At 42.9% G+C, this 22845-nt stretch overlaps 1 protein-coding gene across 3 annotated transcripts in view; it reads right to left on the minus strand.

The window, feature by feature from the left end:
* Xpc (XPC complex subunit, DNA damage recognition and repair factor) overlaps positions 1-22845 on the minus strand; it is a 37080-nt gene that overhangs the window by 12246 nt on the left and 1989 nt on the right. For all 3 annotated transcript variants that reach the window (XM_012512655.2, XM_023706368.1, XM_023706369.1), the window contains exons 2-8: positions 18045-18246; positions 15425-15540; positions 10718-10838; positions 9688-9772; positions 7782-7939; positions 7359-7479; positions 533-622 (exon numbers count right to left, since the gene is read on the minus strand). In XM_012512655.2, the coding sequence (XP_012368109.1) occupies positions 533-622; positions 7359-7479; positions 7782-7939; positions 9688-9772; positions 10718-10838; positions 15425-15540; positions 18045-18246 (893 nt within the window). The remainder of the gene's footprint in view (positions 1-532; positions 623-7358; positions 7480-7781; positions 7940-9687; positions 9773-10717; positions 10839-15424; positions 15541-18044; positions 18247-22845) is intronic.

Raw genomic sequence — 22845 nt, forward strand, 5'->3', positions numbered from 1 at the left:
GGCAAATTATTTACTTTATGAGTCTCAGCTTCCCCAGCAATAGAAATACCCATCTTGCACACATGCATTATGCAACAAAAATTAGGAACTCACCTCAGCTGTGGTTTTAGGAGTACAGCAATTGTTAGTCAACCTCTGAACTGCTGGACTTCAAAGCCCACCCAAATGAGACAGCACTGGGCCTGTTTCCTGGAGTGCCTTGAAATCCAGAGTCCCCACTTCTCATTCACCCTACTGATAAGGACGGGGTTACTCTGCCAACTCACAGAACAAAACCACAGCACCCAGAGCCTGGCCTCCTGTGGGCTATGGTGCACAGCCCAGCCTGGGGTACTATATACTGTTCATGTCTGCAGCCCCATCTACTGCACAGCAGGAGCAAGGCCAGTTCCAAAGAGCTTAGACTCCATGAATGTAGCTCTTACCAATAAATACTCTAAAAAATATGGCAGCAACGAAATTCTTTTTAAGCTTGATGATTTTTATTGTTTCGATCAGCTGGCCTGTTCTTGGAAGCCCCTGGGAGCCTCACCTTGGCCACAGAGGACTTGAGAGGAAGGGGCTGCAGAGACAGCACCAGTCGGGTCAGGAGCTGCAAGGCACGCAGAATCAGCAGGAACATCTGTAAGGACAAGGTGCATCACGTCCATCCCAAGAAAACAGGAAAGGACTTGTTTAATTCAACTCTGCTGGCTGCTTGTTTGCAATAGGGAAACAGAAAAGGTCAAAGCAAACAAACTGTCCTCCCCACCAGACATGGGAATTCTGACACTATTAGAAATGATGCTGAGATTATTTTCATAGAAAAATGGAAAATGTTAGTCATATATTAAAAGAAAAGTTTAAAAATATAGTATGTGATCATAATTTTTTAAGAAAAACTATACATGAACACAGACACGTAAGGGGTAGGGAGATAGCTCAGCAGCTTAAGTGCCTACCTGGAAAGCACGAAGTCCTGAGTTTGATCCCCAATACCAAAAATAAATAAATACAGACATGTATATTTGGAAAAGGATTCACACACCATGTCATAGGTGTTTACAAGTTCTTTTTTGTCCCTGAGTACCTATCTTTTTGGGGGTGGGTAGGGGATGGAGGAGGTACTGAGAATCAAACTCAGGCCCTCACACTTACCAGGCGTGCCACTGAGCTAAATCCCCAGCCTGAGTACTTATCTTTTGATTGTTCTATATTCAATATGTAATTAAAAGAAAACACAATGAAATACTACTTTGAAAGGAAAGGGAGAAAACATCAGTATTATCAGATCACCTGTGTTCTCTACTTCCCACTTTCCCCACATAATCCTTTCACCTGGAAGGGGCAGCTGTAAGGACAGGAGCCTCTTCAGGGTCTGGACCTCCACCCAGCAACAAATACCAACGTGCGTGAGCAGAGCTCCCCACACAGGCCCAACCACCCTCATCACTTACTTTGTGTAACGGTTTTGATCTAAAATGTCCCCCAAGCCTCCCTGTGTTTGGAAGGTCACTGGACTGCAGAGGTGCATCCATGCATGAGGTATGGCTGAGCACAGTGGTAGGAGGCGAGGCCTGGTTAGAGGCTGTCAGTGGGTGTGTGACCCGGGAGGCTGGGTTCTTGTCCTCAATCTTCCCTTCCCTCTCTGCTTCCTGGCTGCAGCAGGCTTAGCACCTTTACCACCAGGCCCCTCTGCCATCCTCTTCCTGCCTTGGAGCCAGCTGCCCACAGGCTGAGACTGAGAACCAAGTAAACCTCTCCCCCTAAGGTTCAGGTACTTTGTTCCAGCAACAGGAAAGCTGACTAATACACTATGATACCCTAGAAAGTTAGTTAGCAGTGAAAATTAGAGGAAGGAAGGTTAGAAGTCATGCTATAGCTTGAAAAATAATTATTTTGGGTTATTTCTTCTGAGTCACAAAGTACAAAGGTAATGAAAGGCAAGGAAAGAACAAAAAAGCATCACAACCTGGAGAAGACTGAGGTGACATGGCCACTACATACAACACACAGCCTCGAACAGAAAAGGGACACCACTGGGAAACATGGGCTATCTAACTGATGTCTATGGTCTGACACTGTCGCACCAACAGTCATGTCTCAGCTTCTGGGAGCAGAGCCCAGCACAGGAGCACAGATTGAGAGTCTGGACAGCTGAGTGTCAGCCACAAGCTGAGTGAGATAGGCTACTTCACCTGTAATTATCCTTGCCTTGTCTTCTTCCCAGGACTAGGAGCAAGACATAAGAGAATGGTGTGACAGTGCTCTGGAAACAGCCTGCTGCTGCCCAGGCACTAACAGTCACCACCTCTGACAAGCACTCTGTCAGTGTGCACTGCTGAGGGTGAAAAAACCAGGTTATGAAACCATGCAATCCCTGTGCCAAAAGATTAGATAATCTAGGAGAAAAGAAATGCCTAGAAGCATAACTACCAAATGTGTCGCAAGAAGAAAGAAAAATCTGAACAGACTTCTAGCAGCAGACTGAGTCAAAATAGAAAAAATCCCCAACACAGCAATGTGCAGGTCCGCACAACTTCACTGTTGAGTACCAACAGACAGAACAATCAACATCATTCTTTCATGAACTTTTCCAAACAAAAAGGGGAACATTTTCTAACTCATTCTATAAAGCATCATTATTCTGATACCAAAACCAGATAAAGGCAATATAAGGAAATAGCAGTCCAATGTACCTTACAAATTTAGATGTAAAAATCCACGTCAAATTTAGAGCAAACCTAATCCAACAACATATTAAAAGGGGAATGAGCATAGAACCATGTTTGTGAAGATCTCAAGTGTTGTACAAGGAGAGTTTAATGTCAGTTATAGACTTATGGGCTGTGCTGCCATTTCTGAATTGCTACATTTAAATGTTATAAAACAGAAGAATATATGCAGTGTATTATTTGTTGAAACTGTGCTTTCGATTTGATTTGAAACTGTCTCATTGCTATATGTTTATCAATAAAACTTTGAAAAGAAAAAAAAATAAATGTTATAAAACATCAGTAAATTTGACTTGTGAAATAAGAATGAAATTAATTTTAAAATAATAAAATGTCAACCAGAAAAAAAAAACGGGGTTGGGGGGAATGAGCAAGTGGAACTTCTGGGAATTCAAAGGTGGCTCAACATAAGAAACTCCATCAGTGTAATACACCACACTACTAATGTAAAGGGAGGAAAAACTATAGGTCAGCTGAGCTAACACAAGCAACATCTGACAAAATCCAGTATGTTCTTATGATATAAACATTTGGAAACCAGGAATAGAAGGGAACGTTCTCAACATGGTAGAGGGCTTTGATGAAACCACAATGCTTAAAGATTGAAAGTTTCCCTTATCTTAACTCGGAAACAAGGTAATGAGTCAGTGAAGTCCCAGCCAGACCAATTAAGCAAGAAAACGACAAAAGGCATGCAACGTGGAAAAGAAATAGTAAAATCATGGCTACTCACAAATGACAGGATCCTACACACAGGAAATCCAAAGAATGCACAAGAAAGCTGCTAGAGCCACAACAAAAATTCAGCACACTGTGGGTACAAGGGCAAGAAAAGATTCAATTTTCTTTTTAAGGGTAGGGGTGTGGTTCATGGCAGAGTGCACATTTAACATGTGAGGCCCTGGGTTTACTCCCTAGAACCAAAAAACAAAACAGAACAATAATAGCAAAAATAGAAACAAAAGGGAAAGATTTCAAAGAAATTAGAGACACAAATATAAGGAGAGATGTCATATTTATGAACTGGAAAACTTACTACTGCTATTCTTTGTTTCACATCTGTTTGGACTTATGACCAAGGCATGCTGTGAGACTTACGTCCTAGTACTCAAACTGACAACTTGTCTCTTTTTTTTTTTTTGTACAGTTCTGTACATTTTGTTTATGGAACCTCAATGTCTGTTTTATACAGTACACCTTGTTGATATAGTGCTATAATTTTTGCTCATTGTAACATATAGTACAGTAGAGACCTGTAATTTTATGTTCTGCTATATACTATAGTATATGGAAGTATTACGTAAATAGAAGTTGATTTCCTTTAAGTATATCTTTGTGCTGCATATTGTAATGTACATACTTTATACAACTCCTCACTTAATGACCAATTCATTTAATGACCTAGCCATAGGATACTTGGTCATTAAACGAGGACTGCCTGTACCACCAGACAGCAAAGCTGCCCACATCAATCCACAGACTCAATGCAATCACTATCAAAACTCCATCAAGGTTTATCACAGAAATAAAAATGCAGACCATCTAATTCACGTGGAACTCCAGAGGAACCCCACAACCAAAGCAGTACTGGCCATGAAGAACACAACACTATTCAAATCTATAGTATCAGTGCAGTGCTGGCATGAAGAAGAGTGCAGACCAACAGAACAGGGGACAGAGAGGAACCCAGCAGATTTTTAATGAGGGCCAAAAGCACCAATCCCACTAAGAAATTAGTTTCAGTAACCAACTGTCTTAGCTACTTTTCTCATTGCTGAGACAAATACTGAAAACCCAAAGTAAAGGAGGAAATTTTGGTTTATTGTAGCTCATCTTTAAAAAAAATTTTGGGGCTGGAGAGATGGCTCAGTGGTCTAAAGCACCTACTTAGAACTAGCTTAGCAAAGCATCAGGGACCGCGGTTCAATCCCCCAGCACCACATGCCAGCCAGCCCCGCCCCCTGGTGGGCTGAGCTGGCCACACACACACACCACACACACTCTCTCTCTCTCTCTCAAATAAATAAAAAAATTTAAAAAAAAATTTTAAAAATAAAATTTCTTTCTTCTCTTCCTTCCCTTTCCCTTTCTCTTCTTTCTTTCTTTCTTTGGTACAGGGTCTCACTATGCAGCTCAAACTCATAATGATCCTTTCTCATCCTCCCCAGCACTGGGACTATAGGCATATGCCACCATGCCAGTTTTGGTGGCCGGCTCAGCATGGTGCCGGCATGGCATGTGGTATCAGGGATTAGACCTGGGTCCTTGTGTTTGTCAGGCAGGCACTTAAGACTGCTGCGCTATCTTCCCAGGCTCACATTTTTGTAGAGGCTTCAGTTCACAGTTGGCAGGCTCCAAGGCAGGACGGCAGGGCAGAGGGGCATCACAGAGGAGAAACAGTTCATGGTGGGCAGAAGACAGCAAAGCTATAAAGCAGTGAAACAGAAGCAGCAGCAAGAAACAACCCTTGCTCATTGCAGGTAGCATAGTCCCAGGGTGAGGCAACTTTGATTCTAGCCAGAACAATGCCAGACTAATTAGTGGACTAATTTAGTAATCCCACACCCTTGATCTCATCAGCATCATACACCCTAGAACCAGCCACCTCTAAAAAGCCCCACCTATGACCACATGAGGCTTTTGGAGGACATCTAGATACAAGCCATAATACTAACCATGAAAATGATATAAAAGGTCAAAACAGTGGCTTCTTTCTTTCTTTTGGCAGAACCCGGGATTGAACTCAGGCCCTTGCCCTTGACAGGGAAACGCTTATTCTATTGAGCCATCTCCCTGGCCTAAAACAGTGGTTTCTTCAACAGAGAATGCTGGGACAACTGGATGTTCACTTAAAAGAATGTTTAGGAAAAAAATATAGGTGTGAGTCTTATGGGCCGACCAAATAGCTCAGCGGATTAAAGCGCCTGCTTAGGCAGACATGGGGCCAAGAGTTCAATCCCCAGGTCTGCCTTGCCAGCCTCGCCCCCGGAGTGTGCTGAGATGGTGATTGAGACTGGGCATGGTGGCGCACGCCTGTAATCCCAGCATTTGAAAAGCTGTAAATAGGAGCATCACTACGAGCCTGATCTATGCAGCGAGACCCTGTACACCCTGTCCAAAAAAAAAGTGTCAGTCTTCACAACTTTGGTTTTGGCAGTGAACTCTTAGATACGACACCAAAAACAAATGACAAAGTAAAAATAGGGAAGGAGGACTTTATCAAAACAAAAATCTCTTGTGTATCACAGTGTTTCATGAAAGACAACCTCCAGAATGGGAGGAGACATCTGTAAAGCAGCGAGAGGGGCTGTGTAAAGGCGCTCTCCCACTTGAACAGCTGCCAACTTAGTTTAAAAGTGGCAAGGGTCCGCAGGGAAATCTCTCCACTGTGGACATATAGCTGAAAGCCCACTAAGGACAAGCATCCTCATCAGTCATGGGAATGCAAATCAGAATCAGAATGACACAACCCTGACACTCACTAGAATGGCTGGAACCAAAGACGCAGACTGTAAGGAGTGTGGCGAGGATCTGGAGGATGGGAGCCCTTGCTCATTGCTGGTGGGACCATAAATTAGGCAGCAACTGCAGGAAGCAGCGTGACAGCTCCTCAGGAAGTTACACAACGTGCCATGTGGCCCAGCACATCCCAAGTACATTCTCAAGTGAACTGAAAGTAGGTACTCAAATAAATGTACATATGGACATGCACCCTTCACAATAGTGAAGAGCTGGAAACCACCTAAGATGTCCATGAATGGATAAACAAAACGCAATATATACGTGCACTGAAATGTTATTCAGCCATGAATAAAAGTAAAATTCTGATACACTGCAGATGAACCCTGAAACCATTATGTGAAGTAAAAGACAGAAAGCCACACGTTGTATTTCTTTTATATGAAATACTCAGATTAGGACAATCCAGAGACAGAGAGCAAACTGGCTGGTGCTTGCCACACAAAGCAGGAGGAAAGGGATGGCAATGAAGGTGTGTTTCATAGGTACACATGAGGTTTCCCTTGGGGTGATACAAACATTCTGGAGATAGAGGTGGTGGCTGCACAATTCTGACTATACTCAATGGTCAATAAATTTGCTCTTTTCAAAAATCTGGGGCCGGGGAGATGGCTTGGTAGAATAAGTGCTTCCCTGGCAAGCACAAGGGCCTGAGTTCAATCCCCAGTTCTGCCAAAAAAAATTAAAAAATAAAAATACACTGTAAGCTCCCACTTTTGCTTTAAAACAGAAAAACAAGAAAACAAATAGGGGCTGGGGAGATAGCTCAATTGAATAAGCGCTTGCCTGGCAAGTGCAAGGGCCTGAGTCCAATCACTGGTTCTGCAAAAATACACACACACACAGAAATAAACTCAACAGGACGACCCTAAATGTTAATGGTTTTCTCTGGGTGTTCGTACCACAGCACTGATGTACTTGCAGATACCCCAGGCTCCTCAAAACGGAGTCAGGAGACCAAGACACTGGTCATTTGACCCCCACATACATAAGAAGTCTGGTCTCTGTCTCCAAGCAGGGAATCTGGGGATCCCAAATGTAAGCACACAGATTAAATGGATCCCCTAGGGATAAAATCCATGTTCACTACCATCAGTTAACAGTGCCACCCAAAGGGTCACTTACATGAACCAATTCTTCTTCATCTCGTGCTGAATAAATAGCGAATCTCCTTTCCAGTGTGGTCTGCAGGCTACCTTGCTCAGGCACTGAAAGGTCCGCATTAACAGTAAATGTTCCAATGAACCTGGGGAGAAACCAGGCACCCCCTGTACAGTGGTGAGAGTGAAGGGCAATTTCTATTTGTTCACAGCCAAGACAACCAAAAGGGGAGGGGTCAAATCAGGGCAGGCCTGACCGGCCCTGCTCTTCAGAGCGTATGGAGCTAATGCCTATCAGCATGGAAACCCCATCCAGATGTTGCCTGCTGGGACAACCCCCTAGCCTGCCAGGGATTCTGCCTGTCCTGTTCCCCATCATTTCCCTACCCTGAGCACCTGGGCCAAGCATCCGAAACACCCTACCTCTGCAACAGGCATAGGACCTTACCACTTTACCAGGTTGCAGAGGTAGCTCAAGTCCACATCTTGAGGTGGTACCCTGGTGAAACGAGCTGGGACAATGGAGAGGCCAATGGCTAGCAGGTCTGGTTGGCTGCACACAGCATTTCGGTAGAAGCCATTTGCCAGGAGGCACAGCAGGTGAACCTGCAGAGGGAAGAGAAGGCAGGCAGGCCAGAAACTAGCTGAGGCTGGGTCACCATATGAGAGGTTTGCAGGCAGGAAGTGCTTAGTGCCACACAATGAAATAGAAACACCAGCACGAACCATTGTACAAGACTGTACATCTTCACCCTTTTTCTCTCCATATACTCATTCCCTTGAAAAAATCATCCAACCTGCAAACTTGAAATACACACTATTCCTTTGGAGGCCTTGTCCTAGACAGGTCAGGAGAAACATTCAGTGTTGGGGGCTGTTCCTGTGAGGTCAGAGGAAGGGTATGGGGATAGAGGACATAAAAAAGCTGTGGATTCAGGGAGGGTGGGCCCTCAATGGCACTGTTTCCACCGCAGGGTGCATCTGACCAACTCCTCTGCCCCCTCTGACAACACCCTGCACCTCCATTCCCTCACCACCCCAGCATGTCTACCTACTAAAATATTATGGCTGTCTTTCCCTTCCCATATACACCTTGTGTCATTTTCCTGTCAAAATCGGTCTTCTTTCTCTCTTAACAGTCTATTTTCACTAATGCTGCTGCCTTCCCCTCATGCAAGATTCAAACCTTAGTCACCTCGGATTTTCTTTCGTCCATCTACAGCCCCACCATGAGATGACAGAGACAAAGCCGTCATATTTAACCCCAGGCTCTGGAAGTGGGTGTCTGTGGCGGCTGTAGGACTGGTATCTCTTCCACCCATGCCAGCCCTCCTGCTCCACGCAGTGCCCCACAGCTTCTCCTGGCCCTCCACCTGGCTCCTACCAGAACACTTCACACCCCTGGTCAGTTCTCCACTGCTGAGCACCACACTAACTCCTGTTCTGAAGTCCTCTCACTCCTCTGCTGAGCCCATGGTCTCCTCACTGTAGGAAATGCAGGCTGGGTGTCCCTTAGCTGACATGCCTGGGCCTCAAGTATTTCAGACTTTTTTTTTCTTCAGATTTTGGAATAAGTGAATAGACTCTGACTAGCTGAACATCTCTAATTCCAAGCCAAAATCAAAATGCTTCAAAATCTGAAAAACTTAAAAAGTTTAAGGGTTTTTTTTAGCCAAGTGTGGTGGTGCCTACCTGAGGCAATACCAGGACCCAGGAGACTGAGGCAAGAGGATCTCCATGAGTTCAATGTCAGCGTGAATCACACAGCAAGATCCTTACTAGCCCCAACCCCCAAATAGAAAGCAAAAAAATTTTCAGTTATGCAGCATGTCAGATTCTGGACTTTTGTTCTGGGAATAACCTATGCAATTCTCATTCCCCACAAGTGGACCAGGTCTGTATGAAAGTTCGGTACCAGCAAGGGCCATGAGCACAGACTTTCCACTACACTCAGAACCAAGGTTATTACATGGCTGGAACAGGAAATGGGATATGAATACCTGTTACTGAGCCCTGGTGCTCGTCAAGCACTGTACTACAAGCTACTTTATGTAGAATATGGCCTGATTCTCATAGCGCCCTCCAAACTGGGCAGCACAATCAGCTTCTACTTCACAAGTAAGAAGACAAAAAGCTGAGAGAGAATGAGACACTAATAATAAAGGGCTGGGGATGCAGCACAATGTGAAAGTCTTGGGTTCACTCCCCAGTACTGCCAGTAAAAGAAAAAAGCCAGCTGCCAAGGTCACCTTGCACAAAGCAGAACCAGAGATAAAGCCTAGGCTCAACTGACTGAGCACCCGACTCTGCACTGCAGAGAAATCCTGTCCTTCCCTTCCCCTTTCCATCCTTACCTTGTGTGTATTCTCATGGACTTCCTTACTAAAACGCTTCATCATCCTCCGAAGACAGGACTCAAACTCCATTTTTATTTTCTCCCTGTAAGGCAGAGAGAGAACCTGAGAATGAGGTGGGAGAGTGAGCCACTCCACGTTCCTGGTCATGCTTCCTGCTCACTGTGACATGGGAGCCTACGTTCTGCTTTCCTGCCAAGATTGTGCTACTGAGCAATCCTGAACATTCTTCTCACCTGCAAACCCGAGCCAGGACTTCACCCAGACTCGGGCTTTTATCTGCACCACCACACCTCACAAACATACTTCCACGCCTCCAAACTCACTTCCTCCAGGAAAGCTTCTCTGTTCATCCTAGACTGCTGACTCCCTCCTTTGGAAGCATTATCTCCATGTTAATAAAGACATTACTCCAGGGCAAAATCTTTTATCTCAAGGAAACCTGAGGCTTCCTGAATGTTATCATCTCCCTCCTCTCTGCCTAATAATGGTCCCAGGATACTGTGGAAGCTATAGGCTACCCAATAGGATTCATGCTACATCTTATAAGCCATCTTGGATGCTGCGGAGGTCCTGGGAATCCTGGAACAGACTGAAGCCTCTGATATAGTGGGCACTGTCATAAGTCCTGGAGCAGAAAGTGCTAGGAAAAAGCATGCACACCACTGAGTCCACTTGCTGGCTGGTGGCCCTGGCAGTGTCATCTAAGCCCTTGCTCCTCATCTCTGGTGCTGCACTGAGGACTAGGTTAAGAATCAAGCTAAGGACAATCTAGTGTATTACTACATTAACACTGATCACAATTTGCTCTACTTAGAATTGTTTTAGACACTGGATGACTACCCCTGGCACACAGAAGAGCCCTCTCTCACCTCTACCCCAGCCAGCACAAAGTCTGAAGGGAAGCCCAAGCGCTCTCTCCAGAGTTCCTGACCACTGTGTAATCAGCTGTGTCCCCTGTATTTTCATCACAAGTTTCCACTGAGTGTCCCTACGGCCCATGACATAGAACAGGAACCTGGAACCTTACCTTCTTTCTCTTGTTTTCGCCTGTTCTGGCGTTTCAATCTCTATCTCCACTGGCTTCAGAGGCAGAACAGATTGAGAGGCTGAACTTTCTCCTGCGTCATCGGGTAGAGTCCCACTAAGTTCTAGCAACAATAATTTTTAGAAATCAAGTAACAGTAGTAATAATAGTTAATACCCTGAACAAGATTGAAGTCCTGCTGGGAAGGAGAAGGAAGGAATGGACTTAAGGTCCACAGTGGCATGAGTACTTATACCAGGTTTGAGTTCCTATGCAGGCTCTGCACTAAGTGCATTACATTCATTCATCCCATTTAGCCCTGATAGTCCTTAGATGACTGAAACTGAAGCATAGATACTGAGTTGAATTAAATACAGGCCTTGCCATCAAAGAGTCAACATCCAAGAACATGCTTTTTCAAAACAAATTAAGAACAATCTAGTGTATTACTACAGTAACACTGATCACAATTTGCTCCACCTAGAATTGTTTTAGGTGTCTGCGGTAGTTGATACATTGTAGCAACTTGAGGGGTAGGAAGCTTGGATGGATCAGTTCAGCGACTCTACACCCTAATCTGCCTGGGAAAGGATTCTGCATGTTCCTTCCTCAGATGTGTTTAATCTTTGCAGCCATGCCACTTTCCTTGGAGGAGCACTGGTCTTCACAGTCAGTGTGGAAGGAAGTAGAGAGGCTTGCTAGAAGCTGCGCCTGCATCTCCTCCCTTTGCTCTTGTTTTCTGCGCCATGAACTGCTGTCTGCCTTGGAGCCAGCAGACTGAAACCTCCATTAACTGTGAGTTAAATAAACCTTTCCTTTCTTTTTTATTTTTATTTTTTGTGGAACTGGGGATTGAACTCAGGCCCTTGTGCTTGCAGGCAAGTGCTTATTCAACTGAGCTATCTCCCCGGACCCAATCTTTCCTTTCTTAATTTTGGGTGTCAGGAATTTTGTCCCACCAATACGAGAAGAGTAACTGAGACAATGTCTATCTTCCACTCTCAGATAGAAACCTGTAACCTGAATACATCTTTCTCAAATCCTCATCACACTGTCCCCCAACATGGCTTGTCTCACTAGTTGAAAGAAATGGAATTTATCTGCCTGGATCCATCTGGAGACTCCACTAGCAAAAAGACTTTTTAAGGAATTCTGACTGGGCCAGGGAGATGGCTCAGTAGAATAAGCGCTTCCCTGGCAAGTGCAAGGGTCTGAGTTCAGTCCCTGGTTCAGCCAAAAAATAAAATAAAATAAAGAATTCTGACTAAACAAGAGAAGGACACCTTGTTGGCAAGGAACACATGGATGACAAAACTGTTTCTATATACAGTCGCTACTAAAATGCACCAGAGGAGCCGGGGATGATGGCTCAGTAGAATAAGCACTTCCCTGGCAAGCGCAAGCGCCTGAGTTCAATCCCCAGTTCTGCCAAAAAAATAAAATAAAATGAACCAGAACTAAAATTAAATTATTAAAAGAGACATTAAATCTTTTGGAAGGCAGAATAGGTGAAACTCTTGAAGACACTAGTGTAAGCAAAGATTTTATGAATGAAACCCTGACTGCATAAGAACTACCACAAAGAATTAACTGGGATTTCATCTTATTAAAAAGCTTTTGCACAACAAGAGTCAAGAGATAAGGGCTGGCCAAATAGCTCAGTGTACTAAAGTGTCTGCTTAAGCAGAACGCAGGTACCAGGGGTTCAATCCCAGGCATCACAAGCTGTGCCAACCCCACCTCCGGGGCACACTGCAGTGGCTCCAATTGAGACCGAGCATGGCAGCGCACGCCTGTAATCCCAGTGTTTGGGAAGCTGAAAACAGGAAGATCACTATGAGTCTAATCTGTGTAGTGAGACCATGTAGACTCTCTACTAAAATACATTTTTTAAAAAAGAGAGAGAATTAAAAAAAGTCAAGAGACAACTCACAAATGTGGGGAAAAACGTTCTCATATCATTGGCCATTCAAAAAATACAAATTAAACCAACAGTGAGATTCCATCTCACTCCAGAAAGAATGGTTATCATCAAGAAATCAACCAGCAACAGTGCGAAGGGACTGTGGGGAAAAAAAAGAACCCTTCTCCACTGTTGCTTGGAGTGTAGACTGACATAATACTGAGGAAATTAGCATGGAGATTTCTCAAAAAACTAGGATTAGAAGTCCCATTTGGCCCAAGTATTTCTCTTCCGGGTATTTCTCCCAGAAGAATTAAAGTCATCCTACCACAGCAATCGATATACATGAACCCTATAGCATCACAATTTGTAACAGCAAAGTTGTGGAAGCAACCCAAAGGCCCATCAACTAAGGAATGGAAAAAAGATGTGGGTTTGGCATATAATGGAATAATACTCTGCTATAAAAAAAGAATAAACTGGAAACTCATATAGGTAAACAGACGCAACCTGAGTCCATACTCATAGTGAGATAAATCATATTCCTATGTGCAAGCATCATATTGTCTCCGTAGTGTGAAAAGTTGAAAGAACAAATAAGAAAAAAGAAAAAATAAGATATTATAAACATGTATTAATTCTGGAAGTTATATCATGTTAGCCTTCCAAAGTTTTTCTTTTCAAAATGGTTTGAATGATTTTAAGTCTCTTGGATATTCATAGAAAAGCGTTATCTTCAAGTGTTTCATGTTAAAATGTTCCTAGAAATTTTTAATTTCTCTGTAATATTTTCTAGCTTTCTATATATAGATCTTTTAAATACTGGTGAGATTTACCACTATTTTATATTTTAATACTCTTGTAACTGATGCGTTTTGTTTTCTTGTGCTTCAATGAAGTGGAAGCATAGTTGCTTTCTGTAAACATTAGAAAAACAAAAATACAATGAATCATAGCTTCTAGGAAAGAAGGCCTGATTCCAGGTTTGGACCAAGGAAAGTAATGATAAACCTGGAAAACCTTGTGCCAGAGAGCAAAAATGGTCTCCAAAACTAATGAGACAATGTCAAAATACGCAGTGGGTGGCACAGTTCACACAAACTGAACTTCAACAAGTCAGATGAAATCTTTTTTTTTTCTCTCAGATGAATCTTAACAGATGCAATGAGCATAATGCACTACGTAGGTACACCAGCATAATGCACCACTTCTTACACCTTCTTATGTAAGAAGAAAAATAGGGCCGGGGAGATAGCTCAGTAGAATAAGGGCTTGCCCGGCAAGCACAAGGGCCTGAGTTCAATCCCCAGTTCTGCCCCACCCCCCAAAAAAGTAGAAAAATAATTAATGTGAATCAAATCGACTTATGTTTATAAGAAATATAAAGGTCATTGACGTATGAGCAATTTAACAAGACCCCATTTCAAAATAAAGAAACAAATAGGGCTGGGGGTGTGAATCAGTGGTAAAGCACTATAAAACAATACATGTCTAAGTCCCCACCCCCATACAGTTCTGGATTTATTTATTTATTTTAAATTTATTTATTTGTGTGTGTGTGTGTGTATGGCCAGCTCAGCCCACCAGGGGGCGGGGCTGGCTGGCATGTGGTGCTGGGGGATTGAACCGTGGTCCCTGTGCTTTGCTAAGCTTGTTCTAAGTAGGTGCTTTAGACCACTAAGCCATCTCACCAGTTCCCAGTTCTGGATTTAAAGAGTAAAAAGACACAATGACCAAATACAAGGCTTACAGACCCACTGAATCATGAATTATTAAAAGGACAAAGGTATAACTACAGAGATATTTTTGGTTTTAGTTTAATTTTTTCTTTTTGTCATGGAGAGTGGAAACAGTATCACTATGTAGTTCAGGATGGTCTCAAACTCACTATGTAGCCCAGGCTGGCCTTAAACTCATAGCAATCCTTCTGTCTCAGCCTCCCCAGTGCTGGTATTACAGGTGTGCACCTCCATGTCCAGCATAGAACTGGGAACTTACTTTTATTTTCTTAACTATGATAACGTTTCAGGCATGGTGAGTTCAGAAGCAGCGGCAGGGTATCTGCAACTTATTTTCAAATGATCCCACAACAAGTGAGAGTTGACAAACTTAGGTAAAAAGACTTTCCAAAAATTCAGTTTTCTGTAAGTTTACTTTGAAAGTAAGACACTGAAAAAAAAAAAAAAAATCACACTCCACAGAAGAAATCAGGAATGATCACATTAGCTGCTATTCATTGACCATATGATGCCCCAGGCTCTTACATTTCCAAACATTTTTTTCCTACAATAGTCTTAAACCTAAAGTACAAACTCTAGGTACAGTGTTTACAGAACACTACCCATGAAAAAGCTGGGCTTAGGAAAGTGAAGTTCCTGCTCAGGCAGCTTTATACCAGATGAAGCTAGGCTCTGCACTAGGCCTGATTACTCCAAAACTGCCTCTCTATTCACAGCTTCCCCTTTGACAGTCACCAGAGCAAGACAATGTGGCACCTTCTTTGGTATCTTGCTCACAGAGTTCTCCTTACATCAAAGCAAGTTCTGCCTGGCACAGTTGTGCATCTTCGTAATCACAGCTACTTGGGAGGTTAGAATGGAGGATGGCAAGTTCAGGGCCAGCCTGGACAACTTAGCAAGCCCCTATCTCAAATTAAAAAGGGGTGGATATATACAGCACAGTGGTATATCCTCTGGGTTCAACAAAAAAAGGAACTTTCTACTGAAATCTTCTCTTCAGTCTTAGGTTTTATCAGTTTCTATAAAGAAAACAACTGGACTGCACTAAAGTGAAGAAAGACACCTCACCTTCAACCTCTTCCCAGTCATCTTCACTTTCTTCCTCATCTCCCTCATCATGGCCTTTGTCCACAGCAACCTCTCTTTTTGGACGCTGTGCCTTCTTGAGGTCATGTGAAAAGTCCCTGGTGGAGATGACAGCAAAGAAGAAAAGAACTTTCAGGCCACATACATACATACATTTTAAAAACTCACCCCTCTGTTTTCTTTTGTTGAGATTCCACTGTCATCACATGGAAAGATGGTGAGTGTGGACCACTTTTCCTCCATTAGTGAGGCTTTCAAAATCTCATCAAAACATGCTCTGATTACCGTGTATTATCTCACTGAAACACGAAACCTATCGCCTACAAACCTTTGTGCAGGAAAATACAGTTATGTCTGGACATGTTGTATGCGGGCTTCACAGAAGCCACAGTAACAATATGAATTCCAAGGGACAGCCAGATAGCTCAGTGGATTAAAGCGCCTGCTTAGGGAGAGCACAGGGCCTGGAGTTCGATCACCAGCATGCAGTGCTGGCCCCACCCCCGGGGTACGCTGAGAAACAGTTGAGATGGAACGTGGTGACATGCGCCTGTAATCCCAGCACTTGGGAGACTGAAAACAGGAGAATCACTATGAGTCTGATCTGTGTAGTGAGACCCTGTAGAGCCTATACAAAAACAAAAGAAAACAAAAAAAAAACCAACATGAGTTCCAGATCCAAAAGCTGTGATAGCTAGTGTACTTATGTGCAACTGGAAGTTACAAATGAAAGAATTTGCACTGACTCATCCACCTAAGAACCAATTCAGGTTTTCTTTCCACACTGAAAAATATGATGTAAGGAAGGCTGAGCATCGTGGTACACTCCTACAATCTCAGCCCTCGGGAGACTGAGGCAGGAGGATTGTGAGTTTGAGGTCAGGCTGGTTACATACATAGTGAATTCAAGGCCAGTCTGGACTACATAGCCAGATGCTGTCTCAAAAAACAAAATAAAAATAGACTTAAGGAAGCTAAAGTTAGTAGAACACTTAGCTTCAAGGTAAGTGAGGCTCAGTTATGTAGACAGCTCAGAGGCATAGCGCCTGCCTGACAAGTACTAAGTCCTGAGTTGCATTCCCAACAGGAAAAAAAAAAAAATGAGGTTATGACTAAATAAACATATACATATCATAATATGTTTATACTATGATATATTATATATAATATAATATAAATTATATGATATAAGATATAATAAAAGCACGGACAATTAGCTAATTAAGTAGCTACTGCATATGTAAGTAGCTAGGTAAACAATAGCTCAAGTCTAAACAGCTGTTAGTATGTATAATATACTTCTCCAAATTCCTATATAAATGTGTCTAGAGCTCTGAGTTACTTTTTAACTTTTTGTCTGTGGTATTGGGGATTGAAACCAGAGCCACATATTAGCCAAGTTACTTTGAGCTTGTGTAAAGACTGATGACACCCAACAGCAAAAATTTTAGCACATGTAAAATAACCAATCCTAGCCTTCAACTCTAGTAATGTATACCCTTTTTTTTTTTGGCCTGCCACTTTCTTGAATACCATATTAACTGTCCCCTTCACAACAAACACAAGAATGTCCATGTGCTAAGGGATTGACCACTGGCTCTCAGGTGACAGCAAGAAGGATCAGAGTTGTCCATGGCAGCACCCAAGTCTATCTCTGAGAAGCTATCTCTGGAGAGGGACTTCAACTACTAGGTGAGCAAAGTCTACGAGGACAGAGAAGTTACTGAGCCAAACCAAGCCGCCTGCTGGCCCTGCTCCTTTCCACCACTGCCCTCTGCTGGATACTCTTTTGAGCCCCAGGATCACAGGCTCTGCAATAGCAGGCTCTCCAAGCTGGAGCATGGACAAAGAACCTACTATTGTACCTTTCTGCTTTTCCTCTGCCTCTAGCATAATCAGCTAGGCTCACATTCCTGATGCACCACATTAATGTGAAGGATCATACTGCAAAATACTCAGCACACACAAAACAAGAGGTCCAGGCCAAAATGCCACAGGTCTGGGAAAACGAACCACAGGTGGTTCCAGCCTTGGAGAGTTTTGAGGAGGCCTGGGCCCATGCATAGGGTACCAAATAACTGTAATACCTAGTAGACACATTTACTCTTCAGAAAGATGGTGGGAACTCAGAGGAGAAAGCAGAAGGAAACAAAGAAAACTCTAGAGCAGATGGCTTCAGAGACGGGTCTCCAAGACACAAAAAAAGCATCCCAGGCAGAAGGCAAAAAGTATGTACACAATGCAGGTATGGTGAAGTACAATGATGTACTGGGTGAACACTGAGGAGTGTGAGTTTGCAGAGGGGGTACTGGACTGTGCTAGAGCAGCAGTAAATACCTTGTATATATCCACCATATCTGTGCAGTCTAAAGAGCACCACAAGCTGCTGATCTGGCTCTCTTCCCAGAGTTGTCACCATTCAGCTGCAGCACTAGAGTAAATGCACTGTCTGCAAGCCATCACTGCACACAGGAGACTTTCCAGCACTTTCTGGTCTGAAGAATTTAAAGACCCTTCCTGCTCCCCAAATTGCAGCAACAAGCAAGAATGGGTTCTCTGATTAGAATAAGCAACGTGGGTCTGATGCTTTTTGCCATCTCACCTGAGATCTTCCCCATCGCTGAGGGCTTCATCCTTTATCACCTTGAGGTTTTCAGATTTAACAGTCACCTTAGTCACTTTCTTTTTTACTGGACCATCTACAGGGCCCCCAGGATCACCGGAACCTCTCTTCCTCTTTCCTTGTGAAACTTTTGAGCGCAGGCTCTTCTTTCGGTGTCTTATTTTCTTATCTTCAAAGACATCTAGGTGGCCACAGGGAATAAGAAGTGAGGAAACAGAAAGACAGAGGCAGTGTGGCTGACAGGCAGGCTCATAAAGAAGCTCCACGACCTCTTTCCAACCACATCTCTAACCAACTCATTATCCTGTGTCTGCAGAGCAACTGGCTTTCAGTCTCTCCCCATTTGTACCCAGTCATCTTATCCATGTTCACAGTAACAATCACCTTTTTAAAAAATATGTTTTAGAGGCCGGGGAGACGGCTCAGTGGAAGAAGCACTTCCCTGGCAAGCACAAGGGCCTGAGTTCAATCCCCAGTTCAGCCAAAAAAAAAAAAAAAAAGTTTTATTAGTTTTTAATCTTTCGTTTATTTATTCATGTATGTATTAATACAAGATCTTACTACACAACCCAGACTTGTAGTGATCCTCCTCTCCTGTCTCAGCCTTCCTAGCATTGGGATTATAGGCTTGGGCCACCATGTCGTTTCCGTAGCTGGCAGGGGGTGGGGTGGACAGCATGTGGTACCAGGGATTGAACCCAAGGCCCTAAGCTTGCTAGGCTGGTGCTTAGACCAAAAAACTATCTCCCTGGCCCCAGAATCCCCTCTTCTGTAATGAGGGTGAGGGGGTTGGATGTGCTAGGCAAGTGCTGTCCTGCTGCGCCAGTATTTTTATTTCACTTTAAGACTACAGAAATCCTCAAACAACTCAAATATAATCTAAATTGTTCTTTTGTTTTGTTTTTGTTTTTTTGAGACAGGGTTTTGCTATGTAATCCAGGCTGACACACAGTGATCCTCTTGTCTCAGCCTCCCAAGTGCTGGGACTACAGACATTCATCACCATGCCAGGCATGTTTTTGTTTTTGAGACAGGGTCTTATTATATATATAGCTCAGGCTTCATTCACTATGTAGTTCAGGCTAGACTTGAATTTGTGGCAATCTGCTTGCCTCAGCCTTCCAAGTGCGGGGACTACAGATGTACGCCACAAGCCCCAGCCAAATTCTAAATCTTAAATTCCAGCTAAACTGTAATGTGGAAAATACCCGAATTCACCCATTGCCACCTTCTTTACTGCCTGCCAAGAGAAATGATTTGAGGAGTGATCTACTCCTTTTAACCTTTTCAGTGATATTTCTAGTTTATATAACAACATATATGCACCTCAGTTTTACTAATCTGTTTCTACCAAATTCTTCTCAACATGCCTCTTAAGAAGCCTTCCAACCCCACCCCCACCCCCAGCAAAAAAAAAAAAAAGAAAAAACCCCTTCTGCCAGGCGACCTGCCCCTCAGCTCAGTTCTTTAAGTGGCTGCTTCAACAAAGCAGTCAGGCTCAGGTGGCTGTGGTTCAATCCCCACAACTCAAGCCAGCCAAACCTGCCCTGAAGGCATTCTGAGCTTGGCCTGCCCAAAAAAGAAGCCTTCCAATGTAACATAAGCAGCACATATATACCAATAATCTTGGTTGAACCAAACTTACGGTTGGAATTAGACAATACAGACTGTCTCTTATCCAAAATGCTTGGGACAAAAACGTTCAGATGTCTAGCTTTTTAGATTTTGAAATGTTTGCACAGAATTTCCTGGTTGAGCATTCCTAATCTGAAATCCAAATCCTTTGCCATATTTCAGATTTTAGATCATTTCAGATTTTGGATTAGGGATGTTCAACCTACAGGAATTCAAAATTACCTTTATTTTCTTAAAATAACTGCTATAGTTTGTTAAAGAAAAAAATGTTAAAATTTTAAAAACTATTGATTTTATATGGTCTTTCATTACATGTAAATACTAGCATTAACAAACTTAGTAATTTGTAAATAATATGACAAAGTGGATATTCTCCTGTTTTTCAAATATATTCACACAAATGATGAATCAATTTCCTTAGTCTTTTCATTCCTTTGCCTGAATTAGTTTTGGAAAATAAAGATACTCTTTTTATTAAAATCCCAAATGGAATGTTATTAAACTGAAATATCATTTCCTTTCTTTTATTCATGGCTTGTCCTGCTAACTCTCTGGACAAGTATTTATATTCCTAAAGAACATATCTTGCAGTGGGAGAGGGACTCTAAAATAAAATCATAATTTACAGTTCACATGAGAGGCATTTGTTTTAATGCTAAATTACTGTGTCTTTAAAATGTTTTATTGAAGAAGAAATCTGTGCAGTACCATGTTTGAAACACTGCAATACAAACATATGAAAACATTTTGGAATAAGGATTTTTTTTTTTTTGCTCTGAATGCCCTCAGGGGTGGTTTGGCTGGCTGGAGTGTTGTGGGAATCTAACTACAGCAACCTGAGGCTGAAAGCTTTTTTGGAAGCAGCCACTTAAAGAGCTGAGCTAGGGCCAGGCCCCCTAAAACATTTTGAAAAAAGAAATCCTTCAAAATTATTCTGAATCTGGGAAGATTTCTTATTAAGGCTAGAGGTTTCTCGAAGGTTTATAACTTGATAGTTTTCTCTTGAGCAGGATGCCTTAGAATAAGGATCTGCAGTCCTCACAATGGTCTCCAGCCTTTTATCAACCAGCAAGGATGTAAAATAGTTGATTTACTAAGCTCAACACATAAGGAAGATACTTCAGAGTTACGACCAAACTTACTTAGATGCTTAAACAGCACATCTGTTGTTTCTATGTTTAGCAGAAGTAGAAGGATTAAAAGGAGGGGGAAAGAAAGTTAAATCAAAAACATATTCACAGGAAATTATCCCTACCATCTAAAATTGTTTTCAGTCTGCATATCCAGCTAAGATAATCATCAAGTAGGTTCAATCACGCAATGAAATCCAGTCATCTTTTAACACAAGGGAAAACAATACATTATATAACAATAAAGATGCAAAGTTGTTTTTAGTTTGCTTTCTGTTAGAGGTGAAAACACAGGTAAGAAAGAAACAGGCTATGGGGCTGGTGAAATGACTCAGTGGTCTAAAGCACCTACTTAGAACAAGCTTAGCAAAGCACAGGGACCGCGGTTCAATCCCCCAGCACCACATGCCAGCCAGCCCTGCCCCCTGGTGGGCTGAGTTGGTCACACACACACACACACACACACACAAATAAATTAATTTAAAAAAAAAAAAAGAAAGAAACAGGCTAATATTTGGTGGTGGTTATTTCTGGATGGCAAAAACAGAGATGAGTTTCTTCCTTTCTTTATTCTTTGCTGTTTTCCTGTCCCTGAAAATCCACAGTCTACTTCCCAGGACTTTCAAAGATGGAATGCTATCTAATATGCCTATGAGCACACCTGAGCTCTATTTATTTTAGGGTAGAAACGACCACTATGATTGTTTGGCCAGCTACTGCGATTTAATAAGAATGCCTGCCTACACCTGCTAGCAACAATCCACTGCAGAATAAAATTCTAGCGGGCCGGGGAGATGGCTCAGTGCTTCCCTGGCAAAGTGCTTCCCTGGCAAACGCAAGGGGCTGAGCTCAATCCCCGGTTCTGCCAAAAAAATAAAAAAATAAAAAATAAAATAAAATTCCAACTCCCTAGAGGCCAGCCAGATAGCTCAGCGGACTAAAGTGCCTGCTTAGGCACAGTACAGCAGCCAGGGTTCAATCGCTGGCGTGCTGTGCTGGCCCCACCCCTGGGGCATGCTGAGATGGCAACTGAGACTGGGCATGGTGGCGCCAGCCTGTAACCCAGTGCTTGAGAAGCTCAAAACAGGAGGATCACTATGAGTCCAATCTATGTAGTGAAATCCTGTAGACCCTGTAAATCCTGTACTAAATACAAAAAATATATAAATAAAATAAAATAAAATTCCAATTCCCCAGCCTGGTCTCCAAGGCAAGGGCCCTGCCCTCTCCATCACAGCCCCTCCCACTCAGGCTTCCACATTCCATCCAGCCAGAAGGCCAAGCTCATTCTCTCCCAAATTCCCTCTGCCTAGAGAAATGTTCCCCCAGAATGCTGTACAAATGGCCAAAAATTCTATTCGGCAATTGGCTGAAAATGTCACCTTCCCACAGAGGTCTGCGGTAATCACTCATTCTGATTTAGTTATCTTTCCCTACACCTATGGCACTTTATTACAAGGCAGCCTGTTTTGTATTCTTCATATTTCTATTCACACGAGTTTGGTTTTTCTTACCTTGTTATTGTTGGCCTCTCCCACTCTCCCCAGAGATCACAAGCATCATGAGAAGAGGGACCTTGCCTGCCTGGTTTGGGAGTTTCAGTATCTAGAACACCCTCTGGCAACAGTAGGTGCTTAATAGTTGCTGGAAGAGCTGATAAATTACATCAAGACATTAATATAAAGGAAATATGATGAAACCAGAAGGGCCCTCAGAGCAACAATGAAATAGATGGCTAATTTACTACTTTCTTTGTTCTTGTCCAAAGCAGTTGTGACTCACCTTCATTCACATGCACGGGGTACTTTTAAAATCTACACTCCCCTACAGTTAAAAACTGCATTGAACTGTCCCCAGTTGTCACCTGCAACCTATACAACTGTCAGTTCTGTGCTCCTCTACTCAGTCCACAAGTAGTGCTGCCTGTTGGAAGTTGCCACAGAAACTTTAGCAGTTTCTTAAAATAACTTGGTTCTATCCATTCCTCTAAGTAACGGGCCAAATGACGGATTGCC

The sequence above is a fragment of the Octodon degus genome, unplaced genomic scaffold, assembly GCF_000260255.1.
Source record: "Octodon degus isolate 3935 unplaced genomic scaffold, OctDeg1.0 scaffold00254, whole genome shotgun sequence".
NCBI lineage: Eukaryota > Metazoa > Chordata > Mammalia > Rodentia > Octodontidae > Octodon > Octodon degus.